The sequence below is a fragment of the Poecile atricapillus genome, chromosome 5, assembly GCF_030490865.1.
Source record: "Poecile atricapillus isolate bPoeAtr1 chromosome 5, bPoeAtr1.hap1, whole genome shotgun sequence".
Lineage (NCBI taxonomy): Eukaryota > Metazoa > Chordata > Aves > Passeriformes > Paridae > Poecile > Poecile atricapillus.
In genome coordinates, this window is record NC_081253.1 from 35,494,881 (window position 1) to 35,512,575 (window position 17,695).

Below are 17,695 nucleotides of genomic sequence, written 5' to 3' on the forward strand. Positions count from 1 at the left end.
AATCACTTAAACTATATGTCTGGTTTGTAAATCTTTTTATTAAAAGAGTTGGTTTCTTTTCTTTTCCACAGTAGTAAAGCTTTGGCACTTACAGTATAAAAATAATCACTGATCATAATTACACCAAATTCCTCTTTTGTCAACTGCATACTAAGTGTCTTCAATACATTTTATTCCCATATAAAAACACTTGAAGGTCAGGGGAACAAAACTGATAAATAACAGTATGAGATATAAAGATACAGCTAGAAAAATACTAGGATCATCAAGAAAGAATTAGGACTGTGCATATTTTAAATATCACAGTGATTGGATTTGCTGTTCCTATCTTATTGCTGGCTGCATGCTTACGTGAAAGCAGAAGTGTTTGGTGGACTTTCCTATCCCTAAACCTCAGCATTGTTGTACTCAAATGTTCTTGCATAGCACAGGAACCGTGGATTTCTACACCCTCCCTCCCCCTCAGTATTTTGGTCCCCCACCAAATTTGTCACTTGGCACCTCTCCCCCTCCTCCCCCTTTTTTCTTTGCCCCCTTTAAATTTGAAAATATCGACTAGAATTCAACACTTTGAGCAAAACCAAGACAATCGCTATCAATCATGAGAAAAGTCTGAAACACTCCAAGAGTGGCGCTTGGAGAAGCTGTGAGTTGAGCTTAAGCTGGGAAAATGGCTCCAGAGCAGGGGGCCATTCTCACTAGATGCACTTTTGCTAGCATCACTCCAGTTTGGATGGTAATCGTGGCACACAGGGATTTATACTTTGGTTTGTCTGTTGCCATGGCCGCAGGGAGTCTTGCTCGAAGTTACTTTCCCCGTGGATGTTGTGTGTCTGCCTGTACATCTAGGGGCATGAAACACTCAATGGGGCAGTTGACGTTCTGTCAGGAGGGAAGGAAATCAGTTAGAGCTCTGTCCTGGCTGTGCTTTGTGCTGGGAAATCACTCCATGCACTACTGCCTCGGAGCATGCACGAGGCCGTGCTGGGACTGTGGCACTGCCGGTGTGTGTGGAGGGTGAGCTCAAGCAGGGGTGTGTGTGTGTGTGTGCTGGGGCTGTCATGCACTGCTGGGAGCACCAACCCGCACGCTGCTCCGGCCCTGGAGCCCTGCAGCCACCCCAGAACTGAGCCAGAATCACAGCAGGACGGGGCAGAGGAGGAAAGTTGTACTCACGGTGTTGGTGGCCTGGTGGTACCTCTGTGTGAACTGTGTGTAGGTGTGGCCAGCGGAGCCTTCGGGGGCCACCTCCACGCTGGGCCTGCGGCAGTTGTCACAGCGCCAGCCCTGCGGGGACAGAACGGGCCCATCAGTGCCCTGCCATTCTCATGGAATCCCAGACTGGGATGGGCTGGGAGGGAGCCTAAAGCTCATCCCATTCCACTCCCCTGCCATGGGTGGCACCTTCCACCATCCCAGGCTGCTCCAGGCACCATCCAGCCTGGCCTTGGACACTTCCAGGGATCCAGGGGCAGCCAGAGCTGCTCTGGGAAACCTGTGCCAAGGCCTCAGCACCCTCACAGGGAAGAATTTCTTCCTAATATCCAATCTAAATCTACCCTCCTTCAGCTTAAAGCCATTAATTCATGATCATTCATACATGAGGCTGGAGCCACCAGCACCAGTGAGGCTGCTCCTGTTGTGTTACACCACACACAGTGCAAGTACTTCAGCTCTCCAAATCACTTTTCTTCTCATATGAGCCCATTTTGGCCCTTTCCATGGTCTGAAACCCAGCAGCCTGAGAAGTGCAGCCCAGCACAGCCTCCCCTGTGTCCAACATAAGACATCCCCTCCTGCTCACCTGCTGTCCTCCGTAACAAGTGCAGGAGCAGATGGCTCCAAAGTACTCCTTCTGCCACTGCTCCCCAACGTGGTACATCTTCCCATCGTCATAGCACGTGGTCTCATCTGTGGAGGCACAGGCAGAGCTCAGGTGCAGGGCCTGGGCTTGGCTTTAAGCATTCTCAAAGCCTGGAGATCAGAGGAGGAGCCCCTGGGGAAGTGTGCTCCCCTTCTCTGACCAGAGGCTCCCTGACTGGCAGAGGAACATCAGACATGGTCACAGATCTCCAGACACTTCAACCCACAACAGGGGGGTATTTTCCTGACAAAAGCAATGCAGTTTAAGCCACAGAGTGAAGGCCAGAGGAGCTTGAGGCGACAGGCCCTGCAGGGAAGTCCAGCTGGGGTAATCCACCCCTCTGACAGCAGTGATGTGTCCCTGGTGTGTAACTCCCAAGGCCAGAGGCAGACAGGTGCTCAGTGTGCTGTGACCTGAGCTAAACAAAAGGTTTTCTTCTTTTCAAGCTCAGGAATGTGAGATTTCTGCCTTGATCTCTTGTGAGAACAGACTGAAGCTGTCACCAGTTCAGCCTGAATCAGACACACTGATAATCTGCTTGTCCCCCTGGCAGGACAGAGCTGAGATGATGAGACTTCCTGAAGGAGAGCTCAGACTAACAGCAGAAACACACTTACGAGGTTCACACTTGAATTCTCCTTTTCCATTCCCAAGGCAGGTGCAGCTCATCATCTGACCATTCTCCCCTTGCCTGTCCCACTTCTCTCCAATCTTGTAGTTAACTCCATTGTCATGGCACCACTCTGGAGAAAGCAGAGGAACGAGAATCAGGAGTTATCCCACATGCAGCAGGAGGAAAACAGCTTGGCATTGTCTCAGGAAAGGCAGGAGAAAGAATCTTCTCAGCTCATCTAAGTCCCAAGGAGGAAATGAGTTCAGCTCCTGCAGTTTTTAACTGCTGAAGGCTGTTTCAGCTCTGGCAAATGTGTAGAGGCTCTTGGGGAAAAAAGTAGGATGTGACAAAGAGTGGGGAGAGGAGGTTTGGTTCATAGGAAATGAAAAGAAATGAAAAGGAATTTAATACATGAGGGGCAGGAAAAGAGAGAAAAATATTTAAATGCTCTTTTTTGTGCAAATACCCAGCATAAAATTTACCACAATCTCACAAGACACAATGGGTAAGCCAAGTGTACCAAATAATGAAATATAAATATTAATCCTGTAAAATAAGCATATTTTCCTGTAAAATTAAGTGTCTTTACACAGACTCCTCTGAATCTATGCAAATTGCAGAAATACTCTCTTTGCCAAGCTTATTCCACAATTTAAAAGCCTAATTTCAATTAGCTGGGTATGTGTTGTGTTAAACTGCTCAATCACAGACTTTTGTTCCATTCCCTTATGTCAAGTTGGGTATTTTTCCATGTAAACCACAGTTCTGCAAAGAATAAAACTTAATGCCCTGGGCAGAAGTGTTAGAAAATTAGAAAACTGGTTTTGCAAGCTTGCTTTGGAAAGGCTGCCTGCAATGCAAACCAGACTTTTTGTAATACCAGCACTGGCTGTAATACCCACCAAAATCCACACTTTCCCATAGATTACCTAGACACATCTGGCAAGGTAAAAAAGCCTGTTATCAATCCAATGTTGATTGTTGCTGATGGCAATTCTAGATTAGCTTGCACAGCTCAGAGGTAGCCAAAGTTTTCCATCACTTCTCATGATGCAAAACACCGCTTTGGTTTAAGGACTTCAGATCCTGCCTTCGTTTGCATCATGTTTTGATCAGGCTGATTCTGTCAAACATGGCACAAGTGCTGGGGGAGAGTGGGGATGGGGATGGTTAAACAGCAAGCTACTCACTAGAAGAGTCACATCTGAAATGGCCACTGCCAAAGCCTAAACACTGGCACCAGAGCTTAAAGCCAGTTTCAGATAAGCGCTCCCATTCCTCGCCAATGGAATAGAAGGAGCCAGTGTAAGTATCAAAGCAGGTGTCGTCAGCTGGCTGGTTTAATCCTTCAGACACTGGAACAAAAAGAGGAGAAACAGGCATCACACACAGCAATGGGAACTGCTGAAAGACAAGAATGGTTTTCAGTGAATACACATTTTTTTTCTTCTTGTAATATCCTGGCAGTAATGGAGCTACCCCATGGGCATACACTTGATGGTTGTCAGCAGCCCAGCTCCCTGTGATTTATTTTCCATTTGCATGTGTCAGAGCAGCTGAATGATAAAAAAAATCTGACATGAAGGCTATTTTCATTTTGATTTGCCAAGTTTCAAGGAAGTGTGAGTTTTTGCATTTGCTGCTGGTGAGCAACAACTTGACTGCGCCTGTTTTTAGGAGGAAATGTGCTGTGAGATGCTGAGGAACAGCAGGGGGTTGGTAGCTGCATGGGCACTTTTTTGGGGTGCTGCAGGTTCTGTGTCATGGCAGGGGGAAGGGAGAAGGAGAGCAGACCCTGTTGCTGGGTGAGTGATTTGTCACCTTAGGTGTGTCTTGGCTTTACAACCACCAGTTCAGGGTCCAGAGCTGATGGTCCAGTCTATGACAGATACAAGATACCAGTGACTCTGTCTCCCTTTAAGCACAGATATACCAGACATCTCTTGGGGCCTTGGGGTGTGTCTGGAGCCTCAAAGCACATTCTCTGTGCTTACCCAGCAGCTCAGGACAGCTCTCATCCCACCATCAGCGTGTGTCAGTTACCCAGAGCCAGAGCACCTCACAAATCACTTGTCCCAGTGTCCTGCTGTGAACTGTCCTTGTCAGAAGTTTCCTTTCTGAACTGTTGTCAAGCTTGGCTACCAGGTAGGTTACCTTGAGTAAGGGGAATGAGGCAGGGGCTGCACAGGTTCAGCCAGGCTATTCCTTACCAGTATTGCCAACTGTGACCACCTCCTCCAGCACCTTCTGCCTCCGGTGATCCTTCAGGGCTTCCACTATGATGTTGTAGGTGGCCCCTCTTGTAAGGCCCTTGAGTGTGGCACTAGAGGAAGTGCCAGGAACCCTGAACTGCAACAAGAGACAATGCCAGGTCACCAGAAAGGTGGGAGGGAATGCCCTTTAGGTGTTACCTCTCTCACAGGAATGACAGGGTGTTTAGGATGACCCCTATGCTCTGTACCATGATGGAGCCAGACCACTCCCCTAAGATACTCTGAGAACTTCAAACAATACCAAGTTAGACTTGGCTGCTCTGGGCTATGGATCATGAGGGGTTAGTTTTGCTATTCCAAGGAAATCAAGGGAGAGTCTTGGAGCAGGAAGAGTCTTGTAGCTTGGGGAAGCAGCACCTCAATCTCTGAAACTCCCCCGCAGCTTGCTGCCCCCTTCCCTGGTGAAATGTCACTGCTGACAGCATTTCTAAGTTTTCTGGTTGTGCAGTTTTATCCTGCAGCCTTTTCCATAAAGGAGATGAGGGAGGCTTTCATCCATCCTGGTCTCAGCTATGTGTTCAACAGACTCTTTATTCTAATTCCTGCCACTCCCTTAGCACAGGGAAGGGTCTGGTACCCTGAGGGACCTCCCCAGGTGAGGCTACCCCATCCCTCTGCTGGGACTGCCCCGTTACCTGCAGCGTGTCCTCGTCCTGGCTGACGGGCTGGCAGGAGATGATGTACTCAGAGCTCTCCAGCAGCGGCCTCCAGGAGATGGTGGTGTGAGAAAGGGCTTCCTGCCCCACGCTGTCGTTGCGCGGGGGCCCGCGGGAGTGCGGGTACGAGGGCTCCACCACGATGGGCACCTGGTACCCCGGGATTTCGATGGCTTCATCCACGCTGGGCAGAGGCTGCCTGGATCCCGGCCTGAGGGGAGTGGCTGTGGTGGGTCCAGGCCGCCTGTAGCCGTGCTCCTCAAAGAAGACTTGCTGCCCCTGGTGCCCTACTGTCTGAGGATGCCCAGAGGAGCCTGGAAGTTGGATACCATTGCCATTGTCATACCTATTGTTCGTGAGGTAAGGGGTCCCCTCGTCAATGGAAGGCACATCCAGGATGTCAGGCTGGTTGGGGTGTGGTCTGCTAATCAACGTGGGCAGCTCATCTGGTCAAAGAAAGGTTAGAGGCCATCAAGCAAAGCGTGGCAAATCAAACAGCTGTGTTACAATACTCCAAGCATCGGATATTAGCAATTATCCCAAGATGCAACACACTTTTTATGACCTTACAGAACTGTAAAGGTAATTTCCCTCTGTCTTTCACACACAGGCATAAGAAGTGTGTTGGTATGAAATTTTCATACAGCTGAGCGATGCTTTTGAACACTGCAACCCAAAGAAGCCACCACCACTGCTCAAATTGAGAAGAAATAATTACAAGAGATAGCTGCAGGTGATCATTTTATGAGGAATCACTGGTGAGCAGGAAGAAACTTGCACCTTGATCATATTTGGATATCCAGCTGGTGTTTTGTTTGCTACAGGTATCTTAATCTTGTACTGTGAAAGTTGCAAATTAAGAGGAATGCAACAGGCAACAAAATGAATGGATTCTGCATTTGATGCCATCAAGTGTTAGACAGTAATGTTAACCCTGATTTAATTATTCATTAGGTACCCAAGCAAGAATCCAGCATCAAGCACATCTGTTGCTAGTGTTCAAACACAGGTAAATGTGATTAATATAAATTTAGAAGTGTACCTCCTGCATCCTTAAAAAGGAAAACCTCCTTACAAAGCCTATTTGACTCAAAGAAAAGGTGTGGCTAAGTGAACAGGATATTTTTAAAAACATTATTATTTCAGTCCTCCACAAGTGTCTCCCAGTGTCTTTCACACTGTATTCCCCAAGTGGAAGACATCTGTTGGCACACAACAATCCAGAGCTTTGTTTACCTGTCCTTTTTCTGCCAACCAGTGGTTCACTCTTCTGACTGTTCTTCACAGCAATGATGTAGATGATGTATTCAGTGCCAGGCTCCAAACCTAGGGAGGGAAGAAGGGCACAGAACAATTTTTTGACTTAGGAGTTGCTATTCTTTTATGATTACATGTGAGAACTAAGGCAGAATGAGAGGTGTGTATGGCTGCAGTATCAGGTATGTGCATTTCGCACCAGAGGTTTTCAGCACAGTGCAGAGAGCTCAGCCCCTCAGAGCAAGTTTGCAATCTGACCATGCCAGCTGGGATCATGGACCCAAACATAAGGGATCTTCAGCACTGGTGAGGTGCCAGAATCAGGGGTTTTTCTTCCTTCAAACTACAACAGTTGTGGTGACAGCAGAAACAAGCACCGGGCTGTTCAAATGTGGTGGCTGCTCTGATCAGTGAGGTGGAATGTGTGTGTAGGACAGGTGTGCTCACAGGACCACCCTCTAGTACTGGTAACCACAATAAAGGAACACAATTTTCTCTATTAGCTACTCATCAATGCATTTTATAACCAGGCCTTCCCTCCCTCTTGAAATTCAAGTGTTTCAGGTGAAGAGCTCCCAGACAAAACTGAGTTACCAGTAATGGTAGCCTCGGTGGTGCCGGGCCGGGGGCGAGGCACGACCTCCTTGACTGGTGAGCCAGGTTTCTCATATCTGATGATGTAGCCGGTGATCTTGGCTCGGGGAGGCTGCCAGGTGGCCAGCAGGGAGTTGCTCGTGGTCGTAAGGAAGCGCAGGTTAGAAGGAGCATCGATAGCTGGGTGGAAACAAAAGGGTTTAACAAGTCAAATGCAGAAAAGACCGGCATATTCTTCAGCTGAGCTACACCTGCCTGACAGCCTTCTCAAACCTACTGCTGTAAGTCACAGAGAATATTAAATTAAATTAAATGATCAGATACAGACAAGTCCTAGCTGTGGCCATATGTGATTACTGTGAGCTAACATGAGAAAAAAGGTCAGACAAGATCATTACCAGTGGAGGCATCCAGGACCACCGGGGAGCTGCGTGCATTCTCATTCAGAGTGTACAGGTAGATCTTGTAGTCAGTGCCCGGCTGCAAGCCTAAAATGAAGTTGAAACACAAATGTTAGCTGAGGAGAGGAAACCACCTAAGATGGCTATCAGAAGGTCTTTCAATAACCCCTTCTTGGAGCCTAGTCTTGATACCTCAGGTATTTTTTCCCACCTTTTGTTCCTATAGTATTTCTCATCACAGATCTTCAATTCCAAAAGAAGAACCCAGTGTACCTTCTGATATGACCCTGCAGCTGCAGAAGCCCTCACTCACCAGTGATAGTGTAACTCCTGAGTTCAGGGCTGATGGTTCTCTGAATGGGGTTCTGGCCACCTGCAGGGACAGCTTCCACCAGGAAGCCAGTGATGGTCTCAGTCTTGGTCCTCCAGGTGATGGTGATGGTTGTCTCGGTGACATCTGTCACCCTGGGCCTGCGAGGGGGACTCACATCTGCAGCACAAGGGAAAGGGGTCCTGTCAGTACAGTGGGGACTGGCAATCTCATCAGCCAAGTGTTGGTGAAGCCTGGGATGGAGCTTGGGACAGAGCCCCACCTTGGACACAGAGCAGGCTCCCGGCCTCTGCACCCACACAGCACTAAGTGGTCATTTGGGGAGGGTCACCACTTACTTTCAAGGGTTGTGACCACCCCCTGGGCTGGTCTGCTGGTCAGGGAGTCCTTCAGGGCATACACACTCACTTCATACTTGGTTGCCACCTGGAATGGACAGAGTTGTACCACGTTACGAGAAGGACCCGGCACAGGGGGAAATAATCCTGGCCCTCAGGCAGTGTTCAGCTCAGTCACCACTTACTGAAATACCAAACCTTAAAATTAACTGGGGAAGGATTGATGGGATAATTCTAATTATTTCCATCTGTAATAAAAGAGTAGGCATGGACCCTGACACACTGTGCACATGTGCACACTCAGGAGCAGAAGAAATCCTGGAGGAAGCTTATTTACCACCCATCATTTTAGAATCTGTGCTTCAAAGCTGATTCTTCAGAGAAACTCTAATCTCCCTCCTATTTTTCCCAGGGTTAATGGATGCCATTTGCTATGATAAAGAATAAAATAATGTGAATAAAAGAGAACTGTGAAAGGAACAGCATGAGGGGTTTTGTCCTTGGCTGCATCAGACCATGAGTCCACCTAGATTAGAATGTTTTTCAAGGCTCATTTTTGAAAATGATTCATAAAACTCCTTAAAAACAGATCAGTAGCTTTTTAAGATTGCAGGAACCATAAAAGCAGTTATTTTCAGCCTTCTCCAGTTCAGGAACTTCTGAAATGTTTACAGTGGAAAAGATGGCGATATAGCAAATTTAAGCCTACTCACGAAAGACTTGCATTTTTGACTTATATTTTGCAGATATCTTAAAAATAGGCAATAGACTGCCAGAGCTCCCATATCACAGCTTGAAATCTCTGCATTAGATCACTTTATCTGACCACTTTTGTGAAAGACAAGTAAAAGCATTTTGCTGGGTTACTTTTGATTGTGAACCTGGTAATTTGCATTTGATTAGGCATCCAGTCTCTCTGTGTTAGATAAGGAAGGGGGTAGAATGCAGCTTCAGCAGGCCAATTATTTGCCTTTTAAAAAAACTACAGCACTGAGTAGCAGCAGTCTGACATGCCCTGAGCTTCAGAGCCAGACCCTTAGGAGCTGTAATGATCTACTTCAACTGAAGCTCCTGACACAGGAATCTGAAACTTCTTCAAAAATCTCCTTCCCACAACACAAAGAAAAAAGTTACCATCAAGCCAGACACGACTGCAGATGTGCTGTCTGGAGAAAGGTTGATTTCTTTCATAGGACCAGTCTTTTCTTTGGGGTTCACTCTGACCCTGTAGCCAGTGAGGCGAACGTTGGGTGCATTCCAGTTGATGGTGAGACTGGTGGGAGTTACCTGAGTAAACTTCAGGTTTGTTGGAGGTGGAATTGCTGCAGAAATCCAGATTGGCACATGGTTACTTTAAAAAAACAGACAGTCCTGGATAAGACAATATTCTCTCCTGAACACGAGACAGGTTTAGGCCAGGGAAGTGCCTTGTGCAAAGACAGGCATAAAACACTGTGGGAGGGGACATGTTATCCAGGAGGAGATCCCAAAATCTACAGCAACATTTTTCAGCAGAAATAAGGAGATATCGATGCTTCAACCCTGAAGTTAAGTGAGCAATGACATTTGCTACAATATAAGGTAAAGGCTTGGGAAGGTGCTTAAATCTCTAGTAGGCTCATCTGTTTTAATTATTCTACCAGTGTCTGCTTTTCATCACACAGCTCACGGTTCAGTCCTGCTCCTCTTGCCCCTGCCTGTTCATTTCTAAAACACGATGGATGATTTACAAAAGTAAGTAGGAAGCAGGCTCAGGAATTACAGAGAAGATATAAAAACACTGCAAATGGAGAGGGGAAGCATTTTACAGCCACTTACACAGCGAGCAAGGCAATGGAAAAGCAGAGCTGTGGTGGCCATAAGGCTCATCACACCAGAGCCTGTTCATGAGCTAACACATCCACTATCCTCACAAACAAATGCTTGCCTAAAAACAGGAGTGTCCATTGAAATATTTCCTTGCCTTACTGTTGGTAAGCCAGGGGCTGTAAATAGATATATTTATACCTAAGGTACACCTCACCGTAAAGATATACCTTACCAAAGTGCCCACTATGGCACATTGCTGTCAAAGCTTTCCAGTTTTACAGAGTGGAAATATAGGATAATTCTTCCTTCTGGCTTTGCTCAGAGCTGAATCTAAAGCCCATGAGAGTCAATGGAAAGTCTTGAATTACTTGAAATCCATTTTTGAACAGCCCACAAAAGGTAAATCACAGAGGGTGGGTTTGAAAAAGTATTATATTTGCATTTCTGGCAGGTAGTCAGCCAGCTGTTCCATCATTACATCACTCTGCTTCAGTTTAGCACAGCAGATCTTTACACTAGGACCCACTGAATTCATTCCAGCCCTGGAACTAAAGTACCAACTTTTCAGCCACAAATGAATGGGAGACCTTTATTACACAGGTGCTACCTGTCTTTGTAATAAAGTCACATCTGGTAATGCTGGAAGCTTGCAATGGATTCCACATCACTGGAAGCAATGGTAAGCCAATTCCTTGCAACAATGTTCCTTTTTCATCAAGGAATTCTCAATGCATGGAACTGTAGCTGGATCGGCCTGGCACAGAAGGGACTCTCCTGTGGAGGTGATGAGGGTGCAGGGTGTGGCCATGCAGTGGTCCCTAGGGCAGTGCCAGTGAGGGATCTGCAGGTTCTGTGAGGCCTGAGGGTTCAGCAGTCTCCCAGCCCTCCCTGCTCATCTTTGGCTCCAGCAGCAAGGTCCCTGAGGCATGAAAGCTGCCCTCATCTGTCTGGTTGGTCACTGCCTGTGCTTTCAGGTGTCCCATACCTTGAAGGGCAGACACGAGCGTTGTGAGAGCGCTCACCATGGATCAGGCTCTGTGACCAGGGACAGGACACCACTGGACACCCCTCCCTCCTTTCTCTAGGATCTGCTCCTGCAATCCTGCTCTCTTGCCTGCCTTCCCTGATGTGTATGCAGGCTGACTCTGCTGGCAGGCAGCTCTCTGGCCCCAGCAAAGCCATCCCTCAGGAGCAATCCCATCCCCTGGGCTGCCCCCGGGGCTGTCCCGGCGCGGAGCACCAGTTGCACATGGAAGCACACTTTACCCCTCGGGGCAGAAGCCGCTGCTGCCATGGCCTGCTGGGGGTGGTGGGAGCTGTACCTGTGGACTGGGTCCCAGTGAGGGGCAGGCTCTCCATGTCATCGTAAATGGCAACGATATTGATAGTGTACTCAGAACCTGGCCTGAGGCCATGCAGCTCAGCAGTGTCTTCTTCGCCACCTGGGGCCGGCAATAGCTCATGGATTCCATCCTCAGGGCTTGAGTAGGTCACCCTGTACCTGGTGACTTGCCCCTGCGGGCTTTCCCAAGCAATTTTGATGGAATCAACATCCACCTCAGTGAATGTTAGTCCTTTAGGGCGGTCAATGTCTGTTAGGCAAATTAACGGTAAGAGGTTAAGTGATAAAAAGCAGGTCGTGGGTGAGGAAAATAAAAAGCATTTCGATTACATGCAAAGCGGTTTTCATGGCATGGCGAGGGGACACTGGATTCTCCTCTGTGCTGCACCTTGCACACATGCTTACATCCCTAGCCCTGAGTTTGCAGGTGCCAGGCAGCAGGAAGGCAACCTTGGCCTTGTTGAAACCAAAAGGACCTGCATTGCCACCTTCAAAGCAGCCAGGACACCAATTCTCCCGTTTTTGAGTACCCTTGGCACCAAAACCCCTTGCACACAACTCTAGTAGCATTAAGCTACCTTAAATTGGACAAGAGAAAAAAAAGAAATGGGAATGTTAAGACCCATTTCTCCCATGTAAATGGTTGCTAGTGCCAAGGGCAGCCAGAGAACCCACCTGGCTCTAAGTTTGGGTTCATGCTGCACTTGCTGTTTGCTACTGTGAGCTGCTGTGCAGAGTGGCAGTCCAAGGAGAATCCATCCCGCTATTTTCTTTCATAAATTAATGTCCAATTAACACACTCATCAAGAAGGCAAAATTACTCAGCTTATTACATTGTAAAATCAGTTAGAAACAAAGTTTTTTGTATTGAGTGCACAGGGAATGTCCACAGGTGCAACTGGGTAATATGCACACCTCCCAATTAAACCAGTTCATGGGATTTTCCTGGCAAGGTGGGAGCTCAGAGCAGGGGAAGTGAGCCTTGTTCCTCAGAAGTCTGGAGTGGCTATCACAGAATTCCACCCATCTGTTACACAAAATGGGAGGATCTGGCATGTAATTTTCACATTGATTCAAAATCACGCTTTTCTAAGAAGTTTCATCTTTTTCATTTGCCATGTTGTATTAGTCCTCAATTTTCTGCATTTTCTAGTTGGCAAAGGTGATTTTTGTCCAGGAATTTGTTGATTTGAACGTGGACTCTTCTCTGCAAAGCTCTGGAGAAGCTCCTGCTGTCTGTAATGTTTAAGGCTGAGTCATGTTTCCAGGCTTTAGCAGGGAAATAAGAATCACACTAATCCTACCCCAGAGGTATCCCTCAAAAGCAGTTTACCTCAAACATATCCCTGAATTAAAGTCTTTCTTTTGTCCCTTCTGTGACCAGAGCAAGACTGCTGTTTTGTACACAGCACCTCAGTCCTGGAATTATTCTTTGTTTTGCAGTGCTTCATCTCAACTTCTTGGTATAACCCATGTGGTTTCCCTTACTCCCTCGCACAGGGCAAGCACCCCCAAGCCCAGTCCAGTCCCCTAACAGCAATCACCTTTGCCACCTAGCTCCACACAAAGAAGATCTTGGCACATTTTATCCACTTGGATTGGCTGATGGCAAACAAAGGCCCAAAAGACTTTGTGGCTTTAGTGAAAGAAAATGAGAAGCACAGCACTTTGAGGGGGTGGGAAATTGCATTTTGGCAGTGTTTGAGGCAGAGGGACTGCATTTTTGCCAGCATCAGCAGTTTAGGTGCATGGTACTTCTCACAGGACAGGCCACCTCACACTCTCCTGGACACCTGGCTTTTGCTTTCCCTGGGAATGGGGTGGTAGGTTCAGACATCAATAGAAAACACGTGTTTGTTCCCATGAAGTGAAATACGTACTGGTGACAGCTGTCTCAACCAAGGGCAGGCTCTCCCCGTTCTGATTCTGAGCATAGACACTGACCATGTACTCCACTGTGGGCTGCAGACCTTCAATAGTCACTTGGGTTTGATCTGGCAGGAAAGAACACCACCATCAGTCAGAAAGAACAGCACAAAGCTGCAGAGAGCTGGCCTCAAAGTAGCCTTGAATTAATGGCCTGTCTAAGCCATACCATGAATAAATGTCATTAAAACAAGGTGGGACTGACAAATTAAATTTGCCTTTAAATTGCACCATGCTTCTCTAGCAGTGCACAACTGCAATCTGTATCTGCTCCAAGGCTCCACAGCTGAAAGGGCAGGTTGGCACAGTGAGTTGAACAAAGTACAGGAAGACAAGCTTTCATCATTTTTTAGGATAAGACTGATTATCAACTCAGCTGCATCACAAGCATCCCCAAGTGCTCTGCTGATCCCACAACATGAAGTTTTCCTGAGAGCTGACATGGCAGGTCCCACAGGTACTACACTACAAACCTGTAGTGTATGAACCCATGCTGTGACCAAGGGTCACAATATGTGACTTCCACAAGGATTTCAGAGCACGTTTTGCTGGATGCTGGAAAATCCAGTGGTATTTCTTTGAAATGCAAAAAGTGTGCTTTTCATGCACACTGAGGCTGCCAAGAACAAACCTTTGCAGCACAGTGGTGTCAAGTATGATGCTTTTGGGGCAAAAGTCTGCCTGAGTTCATCTGTCCTGGATGAGACAGAACTGAAAATCAGCAGGATGCCAAAAAAAGGTACAAGCAGCAGCAGGATTTCAGTGGTCACATCTTGCATTCTTTACAGATCCAGTGAAGGATGGCATGGCTCTTACCTGCAGGGACATTTTTCGTTTTTGTGGGCCCATGTCCCTTCTTGGGGACAGCAGTCACCCGGTACCCTGTGACTGGGGATGCTGAAGGGAGCCATCTGATGCTGATACTGTTGTCCTGGACATCGGTGACTTGCATCTGGGATGGTGTGTCTATTTCTGAGCAACAAAAATATTTTTTCTGAGGATGTTGGTACAGGAAACCCTCCCTCCACTGTTGTGTCCTGGCTGAACTTTATTTTGCACTTGCTTGGAAGAGAAAACACATGTTGCTATTTATTTGTCTCTCATGCTAGCCCACAGCAAAAAAGCCTTAATTGTGATGTGTGGGTGAGTGATCTCATATCAATGTTAGTTGAGGATTTTTGTTATTTTAAAGGCTATTAAATGCCTTTATCTGCAGCTACAGCAGGAGTAGGATTAGGCTATACCCAAATCAGGAGCAAGACAACAGTCTTGGCATTAGAAAGTTAGGTTTCCTCAGGATCCCAATCTGACAGTGAAGCACTAGAGTTAAGCCAGCAGTGACCCCACATTATGAGAGCCCAACAGGATTTCCACTCTGCAGTGAGCTGTTGAGCACTGCATTTATCCCCATCTGCACTCCACAGGCTTCCCTTTCTCCAAATCCACAGTCCCCTCCTGTGGCATGTCAGTTATCATGATACACAAGCCAAGATACACAGCTCCACTGAAACTGATGGCCTTGGCTTCTGGAAGAAAGCAGGGATCAGTGATACACATTTATGGGGAAATGCCAACACAAAGGTATGGGGTTTTTTTTGTCTTGTTTGGTTTAATCAGATCTCACCTGTTCTGTAGGTGACAGTGACTGGCTTGCTGCTGGCAGGGCTGTCTCCACGGCCAGTTACAGCATACACAGTGATGGTGTATTCAACACCAGGCTTGATGCCAGTGATGGTGGCAGTAGACACGGTGCCAGGCACTGTGAACTCCTGTACTGGGCTGCTTCCACCTAGGAAGAGTAGGTTAAGAAAGGCACGTGATGGAACTGTAAAGCATACATTTAAAATCTCTACAAAATGGTCTACAAAATTTAAAATGGTCTACAAAAACCAGGACAGTCCTATATGCATCAAGCTGAAGACAGGATCCTGTTGATTTCAGTGGCTGTTGGGTCGAAGTTGTTTTTACGATTCCAAGGAAAAGAATGAAATATGTACACAGAACCACTTCTAAAATTACTGGAATACTCCAGGTGCTCTTTCTTTTGGGTAGACAAAATATGATTTGCTCTTTTTTAAAAAAGATGTCTGCTAGAGCCCAAGGTGCCTTTACCATTTGCTTTTTAATGGCCTCAGAATAGAGTTTTTGGTCTGTGGCCAGCTGTAGCAGCCTGCCCTCACCTGTTTCACCATAAGTGATCCGGTAGTATCTGACTGTCACTGCAGGAGCATCCCAGGAAATCTTGAGGCTGGTTGGGCTGGTAGGGGTGACTTCCAAGTCCCTTGGAACATCAGACACTAGAGCAACAGAGAATTGAGAAGGGAGTTTAAACACAGTTGTACATCAGCTACATACTCCACTTGTACCGTGCTCCTCTGCTACTGATCTGTCTGTCCTTTGGTTCAGGGCACACTCCTCTCCAAAAAGACCTGTCTGGTTCAAAACCATATGGCATTGGACTGGATTTAATGAAAATAGTTCTGTAGGCCCTAGAAAACATCTGAAAGCAGCATGGGTCCTCCCAGCTTTTTTCTAAATCAGGCCCTACCTCAGTACAAAGGCATTTCCTCATGAGTGAAGCTGCTAGAGGAGATGTGGTTTAGCAGCAACTACTTTGCTAGAGGACCCTCCAAACCCAGCATTCCCTCCAGGCTCACCTGTTGTTTGCTGGCCAACCAAGGGCAGGCTCTCCTCCCTGCCATTGACAGCGATGATGCTGACCACATACTCAGTGCCTGGCAGCAGGTTGGTGAGGGTGATGGAGTTCCTGGAGGGGGGCACACGGTCCTCCTTGGGCCGGCCGCCGCCCTGCTCCGGCTGGTAGCGGATCCTGTAGCCCGTGATGGTGGCACGAGGAGCAATCCAGTGCACCGTGAAGGAGTTGGCCGTTATATCCGAGAAGTCCAGGCCAGTGGGGGAATCAAGACCTGGGTGTTTCAAGAGACACGAGGCTGAGCTCAACCAAGCTGCTTAAGGCATCATCACAGGAAAAGAAAGTAATCAAGTCCCATTAATGAATTCTCAAAGGATGGCATCAAGCACATGTGTGTGCAAGTACCTGTTTTCTGGATTCCATACAAAGGTGCACTCTCATGCTGCTCAGAAACGCTGTAGACTTTCACCAGATATTCAGTGCCAGGGAGCAGGTCTGTGGAGTTGAAGAACAGGAATTTGGACATGTTTCTTTGCTAACATCACGAAGTTAATCAACCTACACAATTTTAACTGTGTTTCTTAGGAGACAATCAGGTTTTGCTTGATGGAAGATCTGAGCCTCCAGGACGATCAAAAGTTTATTGGCATTATGGCTCCTTGCAGTGCTTTAGCCTGAAGGAGCGTGATATCCTATGTCATTGCTTCATTAGTTTGTGGAGATTGACTAGAAGCAATTACCTTTTTACAGGGTCCCTTCTAGCTATCTACTAGTTCAGTTATGCAGCAAGCCAAAGGTTTAGCTAATATAAGCTGAAATAGGGCCAAGGATTTCCAGCACAGCTGTTCTAACTCAGACAAGCTCTAGATTTAGGTTTTTTTATTCTGAAAACAGATCTTATCTCTCACTTAACCAACCAGATTTTTCTCAGATAGAGAAAAAAAACCCCAGCTATAAATACAACACAGCTTTTGCCCCAAAAATTAATGTCAGCTTTTGGAAAATGCCCACATTTTGCTGCCATGTCCTCTAAGGTTCCAGAAAAGGATGTGCTTTCTGGTCTGAGCATACAAAGTCAAAGGAGCAATGACCTTTTGCATATTCTGTTCCTCTCCCTGAACCTCTGCACTGCAAGTCCTTGACATTATTGGCAAACCAGGCGAACAACATGTATTTACTGTTAATACCTAACCAGGCTGCAAATCAATGCAATTGCCTCAGAGCCTGATTCATCATTGTCCTTGGATTGACAGGAAAAAACTTGCTTGTGGTTTGGCTTTAACTTGGGTAAAGCTAGAGGCCAGACCCCATTTGGTCTGAGTTTGTATGAGGCTACTTGCAACATCACTTTAGATCAGCTGAGAATTTGGCCAGCCACACTTAATTTTTTTTGCCTCATCTTGTGTCATGTGGACCTTCTCAGCCTCTACAACTACTTGAAAGGAGGCTGTAACAAGGTGGGGGTCAGTCTCCTCTCCCAGGTAACAAGTGAAGGGACAAGAGAAGACCTCAAGCTGCAATAAGGGAGGTTGAGGTTGGATATCAGGAAAAATTTCTTCACTGAAAGGTTGGTCAGGTGTGGAGTGACCATCCCTGGAGGTGTTCAGGGGGTGTGTGGATTGGCACCTGGGGAGATGG

General features: G+C 47.0%; 1 protein-coding gene across 5 annotated transcripts in view; it reads right to left on the minus strand.

Moving 5' to 3' along the window:
- Nucleotides 1-17,695, minus strand: part of FN1 (fibronectin 1) — a 54,370-nt gene that overhangs the window by 3,717 nt on the left and 32,958 nt on the right. Inside the window, exons 26-46 of one of the 5 annotated variants that reach the window (XM_058840450.1) lie at nt 16,463-16,552; nt 16,062-16,331; nt 15,585-15,701; nt 15,029-15,193; nt 14,221-14,376; nt 13,359-13,472; nt 11,459-11,728; nt 9,462-9,649; nt 8,328-8,415; nt 7,972-8,148; nt 7,656-7,745; nt 7,258-7,437; nt 6,643-6,732; nt 5,753-5,852; nt 5,386-5,617; nt 4,688-4,826; nt 3,668-3,832; nt 2,482-2,607; nt 1,805-1,911; nt 1,177-1,287; nt 19-882 (exon numbers count right to left, since the gene is read on the minus strand). In XM_058840450.1, the coding sequence (XP_058696433.1) occupies nt 808-882; nt 1,177-1,287; nt 1,805-1,911; nt 2,482-2,607; nt 3,668-3,832; nt 4,688-4,826; nt 5,386-5,617; nt 5,753-5,852; nt 6,643-6,732; nt 7,258-7,437; nt 7,656-7,745; nt 7,972-8,148; nt 8,328-8,415; nt 9,462-9,649; nt 11,459-11,728; nt 13,359-13,472; nt 14,221-14,376; nt 15,029-15,193; nt 15,585-15,701; nt 16,062-16,331; nt 16,463-16,552 (3,050 nt within the window). In that variant the 3' untranslated portion in view covers nt 19-807. Of the gene's footprint in view, nt 1-18; nt 883-1,176; nt 1,288-1,804; nt 1,912-2,481; nt 2,608-3,667; nt 3,833-4,687; nt 4,827-5,385; nt 5,853-6,642; nt 6,733-7,257; nt 7,438-7,655; nt 7,746-7,971; nt 8,149-8,327; nt 8,416-9,461; nt 9,650-11,458; nt 11,729-13,358; nt 13,473-14,220; nt 14,377-15,028; nt 15,194-15,584; nt 15,702-16,061; nt 16,332-16,462; nt 16,553-17,695 lie in introns of those variants that run through there. The other 4 variants (XM_058840449.1, XM_058840447.1, XM_058840448.1 and 1 more) reach the window with 4 other exon arrangements.